This window comes from Rhea americana, unplaced genomic scaffold, assembly GCF_003343005.1.
Source record: "Rhea americana isolate MKP2758 unplaced genomic scaffold, rheAme1 scaffold_133, whole genome shotgun sequence".
Lineage (NCBI taxonomy): Eukaryota > Metazoa > Chordata > Aves > Rheiformes > Rheidae > Rhea > Rhea americana.
The window spans coordinates 1,015,375-1,030,854 of record NW_028185406.1 but is presented as its reverse complement, the minus strand read 5'-3'; the positions used below and the strand labels follow the sequence as shown (position 1 = coordinate 1,030,854).

At 41.0% G+C, this 15,480-nt stretch overlaps 1 protein-coding gene across 1 annotated transcript in view; it reads right to left on the bottom strand.

Annotated features, from left to right (window-relative positions):
* APP (amyloid beta precursor protein) overlaps positions 1-15,480 on the bottom strand; it is a 180,423-nt gene that overhangs the window by 67,849 nt on the left and 97,094 nt on the right. The window contains exon 7 of the mRNA XM_085297964.1: positions 5,124-5,257. Within this exon, the coding sequence (XP_085154090.1) occupies positions 5,124-5,257 (134 nt within the window). The remainder of the gene's footprint in view (positions 1-5,123; positions 5,258-15,480) is intronic.

Genomic DNA, 15,480 nt, shown 5'->3' with positions numbered 1-15,480 from the left:
TTTAGCAGCAACTATTTAAATGTGGGAATTCTACATGAGTCAACTGGAAAGAGAAAGAACGGAATTGTACCAAAACAGGAAACCTGAACTAGGGCAGGCMGAAATCAATTAACATAATCTCTCCATGTTACATATAACAAAGTAGCCGGCATTAAAAGGTTATACATGCATAGATAATAACTATCCAACTCGCACGCAAATGTAGTTTTGCTGTTGTTCTTTGGAGCTGCATTAATAACTCTTGGGAAAAGTTTAAAATTGTACCTTAATATAACTCACTTTACAGTAGTGCCTAGGAAACTTTATAAATCTTGTTGCTCTAGGTGCTACACAAATGTAAGGGCAGACAAACCTTCATGGTCTGTAAGCTAAAAGGAGGGACACTAAGAGCAGAAGGGAGTCAACTGTGTGAACTGGAGTTGCATCAGGCCACGGTAAAAGAGAGCACAGAAACCTTGAGTAAGAGGCTTTTAGGAACTGTGAACCGAGACAGCCCCTGAAAGAAGCAGGGCCTCTGCCCGTGTGCAGATCTTCATGTGAGACAACTCTTCGGAGTTGTGAGAACTCCACAATGAACAGGGGAAATTGCAGAAAGACAACAAGCAGAAAACCTGCACTGTCATRATGATGTTCTGATAGAGTACTTAATTTCAAATTGAAAGCTTTCTTTAATGATTAAAAAAGTTTCCTACTCCTTAGAGGATTACATTTCATATGTGAACTAAAACACATAAGAAATATTTTTTATTAATTGACTGTTACACATCAAAGTGTGCATCAAATCAAGTACTCTTTTAAAACTAGCTGGTTTATTCAACARAGGAAGTACTGTCTGTATTTAGTGAACAAACTTATTTCTGATTATCACATTTATCAAAATTAAAGAATGACTTGCTTCTTTGCTCAAAGACACTGAACATTCCCTCTATTTTTTTAAATATAAGAAAAATAGGTATTCTTGCTCTTTTACAGACCCCATTTCTCAGTGTTGAAAGATGATGACTTTGACCTACAATCTGAGGAAACGGAATTGAATAAAATATTTTCTTTGTGGCTGGAGGGCTTAGCCAGTGACTCTCACTAGTTAACTTTCTTTTTTAAGGAAAAGACTTCCTGTAAAAGCTAAGTGTTTAATTTATTTAGAATTGTTTTTAACRTAACAAATTTAATTAAACTTTAAGCTAAAAACACTTTTTGAAAATATCTGATTTAAAAGAAAGTATAAAAAGCAAWTTTTAAATAAACTGCCGGAAGAGCAGACCAGCAGCACGCGACACAGAGATATCACAGTTACAACAGGAATGAAACAAAGAATGGTGAACTAACTGTTTTTTCTGCATTTCCTTCAGCTTTAGTATATCTTTAACACCTGAAACATTAGCTGGAAAAGGTTAGCGCAGTGCTGTATAAGACAAGACATCACTCAAATATAAGGGAAAAACTAACATTTAAAATTTCAGTACGCTAACTCCCTTTTTAAAAGCTCTGCAGCTGTCCTAGGTACTTTATTTAAGTAATGATTTCATGATCTGCTTAGGCAAACTAAAGGTCAACTCTTACTTTCTTCCTTGGTATTTTATACTGCTGCTCCCCAGGTGCGATCTGGCTTGCTGAGTTGGTTATTTTATCTTTTTTTCTTATTTCTTTTTCTCTTTTTTTTTTTTTTGAACGCTCCCGAAGCAGCCCGATCAGGGAGCGGAGGTGCCTGCCCTGCAGTTGCAGGCTCCGTTCCCGTGCTGTCAGAAAAGAGGGCTGCCAACCTGCTCCCGGGAGGACAACGGCGCGCTTGGCAGCATTGCYGCGAGCATCAGGCAAACCCTTGAACCGCAGCCCTCATTTGTCCAAAATACGCCTGGTAAAATACACTGACCAGAGCATTTACCCAGAATTTTGCTAAAGGCTCGACAGCCTTTTCAGTTAATTCTGATAACCTCAAAGTTACTTTTAATTGTATACTCTATCTATATGCTGTTTTCAAGCCTTCCTGCAAGATGCCCTGGCCTATTTACAAGGAAAGGCATAAAGTATTAGGAAAGGCTGCTTTGCTTTTTTTTCCGTTTTTTTTTTTTTTTTTTTTTTTTTTTAAGAATTTCGTTTCAAGCCTACTCAAACATTTTAGCACCGAAAGCCTGGCTCATGCACCTGTAATACACACAAACTGAAAATCCAAAAGAGGAAAAAAGTTACAGTGAAAAATTACAATAAAATACCTAAACAGTATATGCAGTGYTTCCAAATTATGTTACATTATTTTTTTTGTGGTTGGTCCATTCTAAAATATGCATCACAGGCTTTCCTGCAAACCTTTTATATTTTTCTTCTGCARTTATTAGAGCAGAAATGTCAGAATTTTAATTGGTTTTTCTATTACAAATGCTGTATCTGAAAGGGTGATAACTCATCGCTGAGTGTTGAACAGGATTTGAGGAGGATAGGATTAGAGACCTTSTGGGCAGGCTAGACATCCACAAATCCATGGGCCCAGATGGGATGCACCCACGGGTACTGAGGGAGCTBGYGGATGTTGTTGCCAGGCYGCTCTCCATCATCTTTGAAAGGTCCTGGAGAACTGGAGAGGTGCCTGAGGACTGGAAGAAAGCCARTGTCAYTCCAGTCTTCCAAAAGGGCAAGRAGGAGGACCCAGGCAACTATAGGCCAGTCAGCCTCACCTCCATCCCTGCAAAGGTGATGGAACAACTCATTCTGGATGTCATCTCCAGACACACGGAGGAAAAGAAGGTGATCAGGAGTAGTCAGCATGGATTCACCAGGGGGAAATCCTGCTTAACCAATCTGACAGCCTTCTCTGATGGMATGACTGGCTGGGTAGATGAGGGCAGAGCAGTGGACGTTGTGTACCTTGACTTCAGCAAGGYTTTTGACACTGTCTCCCACAACATCCTCCTAGGCAAGCCCAGGAAGTGTGGGTTAGAGGAGTGGACAGTGAGGTGGATTGAGAACTGGCTGAAAGGCAGAGCTCAGAGGGTCGTCATCTGTGGTGAGGAGTCTAGTTGGAGGCCTGTGGCTAGTGGTGTCCCCCAGGGCTCAGTACTGGGTCCCCTCCTGTTCAACTTCTGCATCAATGACCTGGATGAGAGGACGGAGTGCCTCCTCAGCAAGTTTGCTGATGATACCAAGCTGGGAGGAGTGGCTGACACACCTGAGGGCTGTGCTGCCATTCAGAGAGACCTGGACAGGTTGGAGAGCTGGGCTGAGAGGAACCTCCTGAGGTTCAACAAGGGCAAGTGCAGGGTCCTGCACCTAGGGAGAAATATCCCCATGCAGCAGTACAAGCTGGGGGCTGACCTTGTGGAGAGCAGCTCTACAGAGAAAGACCTGGGAGTGCTGGTGGATGGCAAGTTGAMCATGAGCCAGCAGTGTGCCCTTGTGGCCAGGAAGGCTAATGGTCTCCTGGGGTGCATTGGGAAGAGTGTTGCCAGCAGGTGGAGGGAGGTGATCCTGCCCCTCTGCTCAGCCCTGGGGAGGCCTCATCTCAAGGACTGTGTCCAGTTCTGGGCTCCCCAGTCCAAAAGAGACACGGAGCTACTGGAGAGAGTCCAGCGTAGGGCTACGAAGATGATCCAAGGGCTGGAGCATCTGCCCTATGAGGAACAGCTGCGAGAGCTGGGCCTGTTTAGCCTGGGGAAGAGAAGCCTGAGGGGGGATCTTATCAATGTGTACAAGTACCTGAAGGGAGGGTGTCAAGGGGACAGGAACAAATTCTCTTCAGTTGTCCCGTGAGACAGGACAAGAGGCAATGGGCAGAAACTGAAGCACAGGCAGTTCCGCCTGAGCGTGAGGGGGAATTTCTTCCCTGTAAGAGTGACAGAGCACTGGAACAGGTTGCCCCGAGAGGTTGTGGAGTCTCTTTCTCTGGAGATCTTCAAGGCCTGCCTGGATGCAACCCTGTCTAACATGCTCTAGGTGACCCTGCTGAGCAGGGTGGTTGGACTAGATCATCTCTAGAGGTCCCTTCCAACCTTACTGATTCTATGATTAAAACACAGAGCGCACAGATTCAGTCTATGTAAGTCTTTTTNAGGGAGGTGATGCTGCCCCTCTACTCAGCCCTGGGGAGGCCTCATCTCGAGGACTGTGTCCAGTTCTGGGCTCCCCAGTCCAARAGAGACATGGAGCTACTGGAGAGAGCCCAGCGTAGGGCTATGAAGACGATCCAAGGGCTGGAGCATCTGCCCCATGAGGAACGGCTGCGAGAGCTGGGCCTGTTTAGCCTGGGGAAGAGAAGCCTGAGGGGGGATCTTATCAGTGTGTATAAGTACCTGAAGGGAGGGTGTCAAGGGGACAGGAACAAACTCTCTTTGGTTGTCCCTTGAGACAGGACAAGAGGCAATGGGCAGAAATTGAAGCACAGGAAGTTCTGCCTGAGCGTGAGGGGGAATTTCTTCATTGTGAGAGTGACAGAGCACTGGAACAGGTTGCCCCGAGAGGTTGTGGAGTCTCTTTCTCTGGAGATCTTCAAGGCCCACCTGGATGCAACCCTGTCTAACATGCTCTAGGTGACCCTGCTGAGCAGGGCGGTTGGACTAGATCATCTCTAGAGGTCCCTTCCAACCTTACTGATTCTATGATTAAAACACAGAGCGCACAGATTCAGTCTATGTAAGTCTTTTTGGTGAGAGGAAAAAGAAGTTTCGATTATTCAGTTCAAAAGCACTACTTTTTCCCTTTGTCTTTAGATGCATTTCATACATACACCTGGCAAAGTGAAACTGCCCATAAGGAATTTCCCTGAAATGTTACAAAGGAAGGATGAATTACAGAGTGGTCAAGGTCCTTATTCAAAACCAAGAATACTCTCACAAACCCAGCATTCTTCTGCAAAGACTAGACCAATTTTTAATGGATTTTTTTTCCCTTTTTACCAGTACAGGTGGACTGTAGCAACTTATGATCACAGGTGTGATCAAATCCAATGTGTGTCCAGACAGCTGAATTCTTAGATACACAGTCAGAAGGGCAGCAAATGATTTATTTATAGCATTGTCACTGGGCAGGGCAGCTGGCAGAAGCCTTGGGAAATAAGAACATGAAGGAGTCCATGTCTTACGGCTCCACAAACAAAACTACCTGCCCTAAGTARAAAAGCAGACGCTCCCCCTTACCTGAGACATCCTTTCACGATGCTTAGCTTCAAGTCTCTCCTTGGCTTTCTGGAAATGGGCATGCTCATTCTCATCCCCAGGTGTCTCCAAGTACTTGTCAACAGCATCTGGAGTGCTAGCAGCTGTGGTAGGGACTGAGGGAAAATTTTGAGGGTAAGAGAGGGATAGGAAGGGGAGGAAAAGCAGAATTATCAGGTTAGTATAGATTAAATTTAGCAGAATTGAGGAAGAAACATCTACTTTAATTTCTATCAGAATAAAGCCATTCATTTAACCTCAGAGAAGTCTAACATACAGCTTCCACAAATATACTTTTAGTCAGGTATAGTACATGCAGCAAATATCTAGAGATTTCTTCTATTTTATAATCCAGGAGAAACTCTTTAGAATTAACAGAGGGACATCATTACAAACAGATTAGGAATGACTGGAAAAGGAAAAATTCCAAGAAAGAAAAATGGCAATGAGCAAAGTAGATAAACCAGCAGAAAGTCTTCTGCAAAATTGTGTGCTTTATGTATTAGTTTATTTTTTTTAAAGATAAACTGTAACACAAACAAGTGCCAACACAAACAAATTTTTAAGCGCCTATGGACTGCTTGGTGCTCTAATGAAATACCTCAAATTCTTCCCTTAATGCATTCTGTTCTCACAGATATTTTCTTTATTTTTAACAAYTCTAACTATGAAAACCCCTCACCGATGCTGGAAATAATCAACAAGAACGCACTGATCACCACACATTCCTGTCAGATAACCAGACTATACCTATTGCACCGGGAGCAGGAGGATTTACATTTCGAATAATTGAAGCAGAGTAGGCAGCAATTCTTTAATTATGCAGTAACATCCAACAGCTTCCAGATTAACTAGAGTAACATTTCTGTGCTAGGGACATAACAGCCATTTAAAAAGCTCTCTAATGATGATCAATTTAATTTCAGCTACATTATCCCTAAATGTTTTATTCTATAGTCTCATTTCCCTGGTCACATTTTGTTCAACAATTGCAAAGTCAATTTAAAAATTCTATCAAACAAAGACGGTACATATAGTTGCACAAAATTTTCTTAAATGAGTTTGACTATACGTACTTTAGTTAACTTTAGCTTCAAGTACAGAAGTAATACATTTTACTAGAGAGATTAATACAAGTAGGAAAAACAACAAACCAAAACAAGAGAACTCCCCAAACAYTCCTCAAGCCTACAACAGAAGCAAACTTCAGTCAGAAATTCAGCCTGAGAAATAACAGTCAACGTTTGTTTATTACTACTCTCTCAAAAACTGGTTGAACTGTAAACACATTTATGTTATTTTTATTATTTTTTTTTTTAAATCATCAGTTTAAAGAGCGAGCGCTCCACACGTTAGTTCTAAGGAAATACATTCTCAGATCTTAAGATAWACTGGAGTTTTTTTCCACAAAATCTCAAACTCTTCCTCAGATTTTACATTATACATATAACCCAAAAAGCAGAATAAACAAAACAAAATCAGAAAGCCTTTGGCCCTGGCTGCATTTGAGWCAAAGACGGTTTTAGCTGCTGCTGAAGTCAACCATAAAACAGATTTTTGTAAGTTACTCGCTGGAAGAAARGCAGGGCCTTCCTTGTCTCAGCAAAACAAAACGGAAACCTCTACAAGCAACCAAAAAAAGCTGGTGGGAAGTCATAGGCAGTGACAATTATTGTTCTTCCAGCCATTTTTAGATTTGCTCCATGAATATTTAATCACAAGATTTACATTTTGCAAACATTTTTATTACGGAAGTATTGTAATAAACAAAAAAGAAAACAGTTAAGCTTCCCCCAAAGCCACAGAAATTACAAAAATGGAATGTAGCTCTTAATTTTCTCAGGTTTCCCTCATAGCCTCAGACAATTGGAAGCGTCTATTTCTGTTACAAAGGCATAAAAATCATCTTTTCTCTTTTAAACTCTCTTAATGATAATAGTTCATCTTCAGTGACAATATGAGGGAAATACTAGAACCGCACAATTTCAAGCGTAAGGACACACAAAAATAAAAGGTTAAATATGAGAGATTCACAAAAGTAACCACAAAGCGGTAACAACTCCCAAATGCACCAGCCCCTCTGTGGCGCTTACTCACGTCGGGTGATCACTCGCAGACAGCTATCCACTATCCACGGATAATGTGAGCTATCCACGAGAGTTATCCAAAACTCTGTATTTTAAAACCAGCAGTTCTGGTAACAATCCTCTGGGGCAAGCAAAGAGCGTGCCCCCGTTTCTGGGGAAGCCCCCGCCTCTCCGGCTGGGGGGCGCATGAGCCGCGGGTCCTCCCGTTCACGTCCRCGCAGAACGGCCAACGGGGCTCCGCAACGAAAGCTCTCAGACAGCAAACCCGTGCAGGGCCATCAAGGATCGTTAAAGACGGGACAAGCGTCTTGCCAAACTGTACAGAACTGTTTCTGCGGGGTGCAGTGCTGCCTGTGGAAAGACTGTAACGCACGTAAGCAAATTCCGAAAACGATCACCTAAAGCCTGGACTGAGTGAAAAGTACCATTTCCAAGATTCTTCAAAGTACTTTTAAGTATCTTTTTTTTTTTAATGTCCGTAGCATCAAATTCATTTGATCTTTCCAGATCTTTCCTGAAACTACAGTTAAGTATGGTAATTTTAATTTTATTTAAAAAATAAAAATGAGATTTTATTACAAAGCAGGAGGGAATTTAAAAGCATCAGACRGAAGGCCATCTATTCCAGCATCTCGTTTCTTGATAGAGGTTAACAGAACATGGGAACGTCCTGAACAGAAATGTATATATGAGCAGGGGAAATTTAAGGTGACACTCTCTCAGCTTGCAAATCTGACACTCGGGGACTCTTGAGCAATGTATAAATACCCTGTAACAATGTCTTTAAACTATCCTTGCTGGATTTTCCTTCCATGACTGTTTTCCACCTCCAAACTCGCATGAAACTTAACATTTAAAATATGGGACAGCAATGAGTTCCACAGTTTAACGATGCTCTGGGCGAAGAAAATGTTCCTTTGTCTGACCCCTCCTCCCAACTTCCTAGGACATCCCCTGGGTTTTGCAGGAGAAGGCTGAATGGGGCAGCATTCTAGTATATTCTCCATGTTTCCCAATCTTTCATCATTTTTTTCCCCACTGARCTTCTTAAGTCTGTTCAAATGTGAGTGGAAAGAAGTGATGATCTAAATAACTGTCCAATGAATTATGCTAATTTAACCTTTAATTTATTGAACAGGAAAAAAGGTCACACGAATTTGCAACTAGATCTGTTAAGCCATCTGTATATTTAAAGGTCTGAATTTCAAAAAATGCTGTCTCACACGCACAGCCTGTAGGGCCAGATTTTTTGATGATACCCTTACTTCTCACTGGGACACCTACTAGAGTGTTTCCGAAGAGGTGAGAATTACGCTCCATTATGAGCGGTTCCCCATCAAATAAGACTTACGGGGTCTGTGCCTCCAACTCACCCTCAGCACTTCCTTATAAATTTATGATAAGCATGGGTCTTACTGACAAGCATCTTGGCTCTTTTTCTTAACAGTAAAGACTAGCATTATTTTTTTCAGTATGTACTTCTCTATGCACAACCCACTCGGTCAAGGACTTCACAAACAGGCAAGATTTTTGTGGATGTTAGGTGAGAACAGACATCAGCAAGAGATTAAATGCATATTTTATCCTTATGTGCTTGCTGCTAACACTAGCCCATGCCTAACAGAGTGGGTTAAATTTGCGTAAAGCAAGTGGTAAGACAAATAGTCTATGTACCTCTTCTGGAATATTTGTTTGTGTCTGTCACACGTGCAGTCAGAGGTTGCAGATATTAACCAACCTATTAACATCGATCATATCTTAATCTGAAAACAGAGATATAAACAGGAATAATTTCTGCAAAGAGAAGTTAAGTATCAATATTTAGGAAAATTTTAAAACGATCTTGTAGGCTTTTATTTTCTATTAAAGCTGAGTTTTGGAAGTAGCTCCTTTTATTTGTGGCTAGTTGTTAACATAATTATAAGGTAAGCAAAAATATATCCCTGGCATTAAAAAAAAACCCCAMAACTCAAAACAGAAAGTCTGCTTAAAAATAATTAACTCCACAAGATTTTGCTCCCTGCATTTACTAAGTTTCCAAATGATTATGTGAGAAATTCTCCACTCAATATTAAAAAAAAAAGCAATCCTCAGCAGTATGTTTAAAAACTTTTGATTCCAATAATACAACTAACTATTATCCCCCCGATAAAAAGACACAAGATACAGCTATAAGAGAACTGGGTCTMCCTTCTACCTAGGGCAGAAAAACTTTACGAATTTATTCATGGCTCCTAGCACACAATCTATTGTTTCTGTTCCAATACATTTGGGAACTTCATTCATGTAGATGTGCTGCACGTTTTCTCATAACAAGTTGGGAACATTTGGTCAGATATCAGCTACACACARGAATTTCTTAAAAATCTCCAGTCTGATCTCTTTTTTGACTTTTTCTTAAAGGGACATTTCAATGCATTTCAATGCTTTTCAATGAATTTCTATGCATTGCTTGTTTCATAAGGTAACACATTCTACTACTGTATGAGAGCTCATCAAAAAGCTTTTGACAGGTGTGGATGAAATATAGTACTAGAYGATATTTTCTTCATACCTGCACTCATTTTACTTGTCAATTCCAAAACAGATTTATTAAACTTAAAAATCCTAACCTTCCAGGTAACATTGGTTCAATACAGTCAAACTATGCTTTATACCATTTGCTATTTAACAGCAATTCTTAATTGTCAGAAGACAGACCAGGAAAAAAATAAAAATACAAAATAGCCCACAAGATCCTGTTTTTTTCTATTTTGCAATCAAAACAAATCTTTATCAGTAGCTCCAGTGAAAGAATAAAGTCATTTACCACACTCATATTAGTGAAAGGATTAGTAGATATCCTCTTTCTAAATTACACTCGCTGTTGCATATAAGACAGGAAGTCGCTTGAAATGCGAACACAGTGCAGGAATCACTGAATGTGTTCACTGCTTCTGAAATCCCACAGGCACAACTGCATCATTAATGAAGAATTAAAATCAAAGCTTGCAGTGTTAACTAAAATCACAACTAATTACAGTATTTCCAAAACCTACTAGTGTTTATGGAATATCTTTGGCAATCTATCATTGTTACTGCTACCCTGTTAAATGAACTGATTTTACAAAATGTAAAACCATTCCTTTATGAATAAACTACTCCACTTACAGCAGGTAAGCAACAGAATATGTACAGCAGCAAGCAAGCTGAGTGACAAAAGACRTACGAAGCTTGGGGAAGGTATAAACCAGATTACAGTAAATGATCCTTATATTTTATGTAGGGAAAGGATGGACCAAGATGAGTTATTACACAGTAAGTAGTGAAGTTTAATTAATACAGTTTAATTGCTCAGAGAAAAGTATTTGCTGAACTAGTACATTTTTTAGTATGAAGATCAATATCAGGGCACAGAACAATAAAATCCTAAACTCTGAGTACAGTGCATTTATATATATATTGTATACAATATATAAAATTATAAATACAGATAGCTATTCTCATTCTCAGCATTCCAAACTGGAGGACAGGCAGGAAAACTCCCACTCTTTCCAGTTTTAATTACCTTATCTTCACATATTCTTTCATGAAGAGCATATTAAGCATTCCTTAACCCTGTTTAAAACCGTTAAAAAAAAAAAAAAAAAAGAGGGAGGAAAGAGGAGAGAGGAGAGAAGAGATCCTTCCATAGTCAGTGAGAACTTATGAAAATCAACACCAGAAACGTCCCCAATTTTAGTATTTTTTCCTGTGAGTGGTGTTTTTGTTTTGTCTTTAGGTTTTGGGAGAAGTAGACAGCAGGGATGGGCTCTGAGCATTGGCATGACCTCTGATTCTTTTCTCCTTAATAAGACCATCAGGAGGCAGAACTTGTGACACTGGCACTTGTGGCATTTATCCCAGGCCTCTTGAGATCTCTTTTTCCAGCATAAACCCTTTCCTATTTTATCACCTTTACGYTTCCCATTTCATTCATCTTCTAGAAAGTGTCAAATCAAAATAATTTTACTTTGCATATTTAGACTATGAGAAGGTTTCTTTAACTCCAGAAATTACTGCAATTGCAGCTACAACGCTACCGGGTGCTTCAACAACATACTTTTAAAAAGAGTTGCATGGGAAAGAACCTTAACCAAARGGTTGAGAGGGAGCATTAAAGGTTTTGGATAAGAGCCTCTGGATACTTATGCAAACCTTTTGAACATCCCTCATCACCAGTCTTCATAATTGCACAAATGCTAATATTTTAAGATTGAGCTCCGAGAGCTAGATCTTTCGTCTTGTGACTGATCAGCAGATTTCCCTGATTGGAAGCTAATTGCAGAGCAGTAAATTGTACTGATTACATTCAGAGCCTGGAATTCCTATCCTTCAGACGATTCAGCTCCAGCTGTCCACTTTTTAATTTTCAGTGAACATGTTCAGTAATATGAACTCTAATTAAGATTTTCATTGATATTAAGGCCCATGCATTTCAGCTAGATACTTTTCACTCATGCTGCTCATAAAATAAATAAAATTCAGCAGAATGGCTATCTTGCATATTTGCTTTCTCCCAACACTATGACACCCTAAAAGTCTATGGAAATGAAATTTTCTTCATAAAAACTAAGGAATAGGCTAGAAGATACACAAATATATTTTTCTATTATCACTCACCTCCTCAAGTTTGTCAGTTCTTTTCTTCCCTCATGTTCAAAATGATGACCTTGTTTCAACTTGTCTTCAGGTCTATTCCCTGCTTCTCCCCTGACATACACCTAAGATTAGTCACTTAACAGTGAGTGCTGATTTGCATTCCCAAAGAGCCAGCCACTCCAGCTTCCAAAAGCTAGTGGCTGGACTTTCAAGTTGAGCACCTTCCTGCTTTGCTGCCTCTCATACTTGWGAGGAGGTCCCCAAAGCAAATGTTCCCATCACTGCCTTGCAAAGCTCTGCTTCAAGGTCATTCTCACATGATTTGTCACCATAAATWTAATATTTATGAGAAAAATAGAAACTAACAGAACTAGTTACAGCAATAGCAGTCCTTACATTAACACTTCACATTAATCATAGAATCACAGAATCAGTAASGGTGGAAAGGACCTCTGGAGATCATCTAGTCCAACCGCCCTGCTCAAGCAGGGTCACCTAGAGCATGTTAGACAGGGTTGCATCCAGGCAGGCCTTGAAGATCTCCAGAGAAGGAGACTCCACAACCTCTCCGGGCAACCTGGTCCAGGGCTCTGTCACTCTCACGGGGAAGAAATTCCCCCTCACGCTCAGGCGGAACTTCCTGTGCTTCAGTTTCTGCCCATTGCCTCTTGTCCTGTCACAAGGGACAACCAAACAGAGTTTGTTCCTGTCCCCTTGACACCCTCCCTTCAGGTACTTATACACACTGATAAGATCCCCCCTCAGGCTTCTCTTCCCCAGGCTAAACAGGCCCAGCTCTCGCAGCCGTTCCTCATGGGGCAGATGCTCCAGCCCTTGGATCGTCTTCATAGCCCTACGCTGGGCTCTCTCCAGTAGCTCCATGTCTCTTTTGGACTGGGGAGCCCAGAACTGGACACAGTMCTYGAGATGAGGCCTCCCCAGGGCTGAGTAGAGGGGCAGCATCACCTCCCTCCACCTGCTGGCAACACTCTTCCCAATGCACCCCAGGAGACCATTRRCCTTCCTRGCCACAAGGGCACACTGCTGGCTCATGTTCAACTTGYCATCCACCAGCACTCCCAGGTCTTTCTCTGTAGAGCTGCTCTCCACAAGGTCAGCCCCCACCTTGTACTGCTGCATGGGGATATTTCTCCCTAGGTGCAGGACCCTGCACTTGTCCTTGTGGAACCTCAGGAGGTTTCTCTCCGCCCAGCTCTCCAGCCTGTCCAGGTCTCTCTCAATGGCAGCACAGCCCTCAGGTGTGTCAGCCACTCCTCCCAGCTTGGTATCATCAGCAAACTTGCTGAGGAGGCACTCTGTCCCCTCATCCAGGTCATTGATGCAGAAGTTGAACAGGATGGGASCCAGTACTGAGCCCTGGGGGACACCACTAGCCACAGGCCTCCAACTAGACTCCTCACCACAGATGACGACCCTCTGAGCTCTGCCTTTCAGCCAGTTCTCAATCCACCTCACTGTCCACTCCTCTAACCCACACTTCCTGGGCTTGCCTAGGAGGATGTTGTGGGAGACRGTGTCAAAAGCCTTGCTGAAGTCAAGGTACACAACGTCCACTGCTCTGCCCTCATCTACCCAGCCAGTCATGCCACCAGAGAAGGCTGTCAGATTGGTTCAGCAGGATTTCCCCCTGGTGAATCCATGCTGACTACTCCTGATCACCTTCTTTTCCTCCGTGTGTCTGGAGATGACATCCAGAATGAGTTGTTCCATCACCTTTGCAGGGATGGAGGTGAGGCTGACTGGCCTATAGTTGCCTGGGTCCTCCTTCTTGCCCTTTTGGAAGACTGGARTGACATTGGCTTTCTTCCAGTCCTCAGGCACCTCTCCAGTTCTCCAGGACCTTTCAAAGATGATGGAGAGCGGCCTGGCAACAACATCCACGAGCTCCCTCAGTACCYGTGGGTGTATCCCATCTGGGCCCATGGATTTGTGGATGTCTAGTTTCAAATTATCAATGGTCAAACTCTTGCATATAGAATTGTTTGCATCATCTCTCCCTTGAATCCAAAACTTTATCACCCTCCCCCCACTCCAGCCCAACACTGGTTTAACATTTTGTTCAAGAGTGAAATATGATTATAAATTTTATAGATGAAGGTAACTTKGCATTTACATTCACTAAATGTGCTAGTCAAAATTAACAACTTAGATAKTAGAACTCATCCATTTACAGTTGATAGGTACTGAATAAGAAACCTCAAGTACTCACAGTGAAGAACTGTAAAAATAAGTTTTTAAGATTTCATTTACGCTGCTGGAAAATTGGCCTCAGCTCGATCAAGATGCATGATTTAGCCTAGTTTCCACGCCAGAGAAAATTAAATCCAGAAGATACAGGAAACCTATGCTGGAGATGTTAGGGAAGGGATACATTTAAGTGAAGTCTTGAGAGGCAATTTCCCCTTTACTGCTAGTTTAAGAAGTAATAAGAAAACTGAATACAAAAAGCCTACATGGCAGGGTTTTCTAGTGGGATTAGCTTAGTGTATTTCTAAAGATTTCCTTCCCCTTCTACCCTACTCATTCTGATAAAAGACTTGTACTTAGTGAAATGTTTCCTTGCAGTATCACTGCTTATAAACGTGGGGTTTTAGGATTTGAAATGTTAGTACTAGATTTCTGTATTTTAAATTGTATTTCCTGTAGTGCTGCAAAAAATTAGTGCTATAGCTAGTTCACTGTGACGAATACTTTCCAATACCAAGTAGCTTGTCAAAAAATGTCTCTGAAGTTTTACAGACAAAATAAATAATCATCTGATAAATAAGACAGAGGATCCTTCCCAACTAAAACTATGTATATTTTACCATTCTGCTTATGCAAATGAACTGCAGCTCTTTACCTCCTTATTACTTAAAAGATGCTCTGGAGGTTGGTATGCAAGTTTAGCTGCCAAAATGTTTTACTCCCTACTAATTAAAAAGATGTCAAGATCTCAAACAGATAGCAAATGCATAAAGGAAATTACTGACAAGTAAATATGACGGGAGTCATTAAAGATGATAATCTTTAAGCCTTTGCTGTAAAAAGGTACAGACTATTATATGCAGTACCTTTAAGAGAAAGTAAACTGGATAATGCAAAATACTAGAGGTAATACATTTTCCCTCACTTAAGAGTACAAATTGAAAATATTTTAAGATTGMTCTTATCAATTACTAAGAAGGGGCAGATACTAGTCAGAAGGCAAGGTAAAGTTAGCCTACATAAAAAGCAGTGAGAGTAAATCTCTAATACTAGACTGTCTTGAGCACAATACTTTAACATGTATTTGTTGYATGCGAAGACCCAAGCATATTATGAAATTGTAGCTCTTCAGTTACAACGCCTGCTTCTTTTCACCACGTCCATTTGAAATTGAAATAAAGTATGCACTACTCACAAACAATTCACAATTAATGGTTTAGCAAGTCTGTAAGATTCTGCGTTTAGTCTAGAGAATAAACACAATTCTACCTAAATTCATACAAAATATCAGTGAGCAAAAATACAACAGCGCACGCTGATATTTAAATTTTCAACTAGGTGTCCAGGTTACAGAAATCAGGCAAAGGAGGTAATGGACAACACTGAATCCTCTTGGTTCACTCTGTTGTTAGCCTTAGTAATCT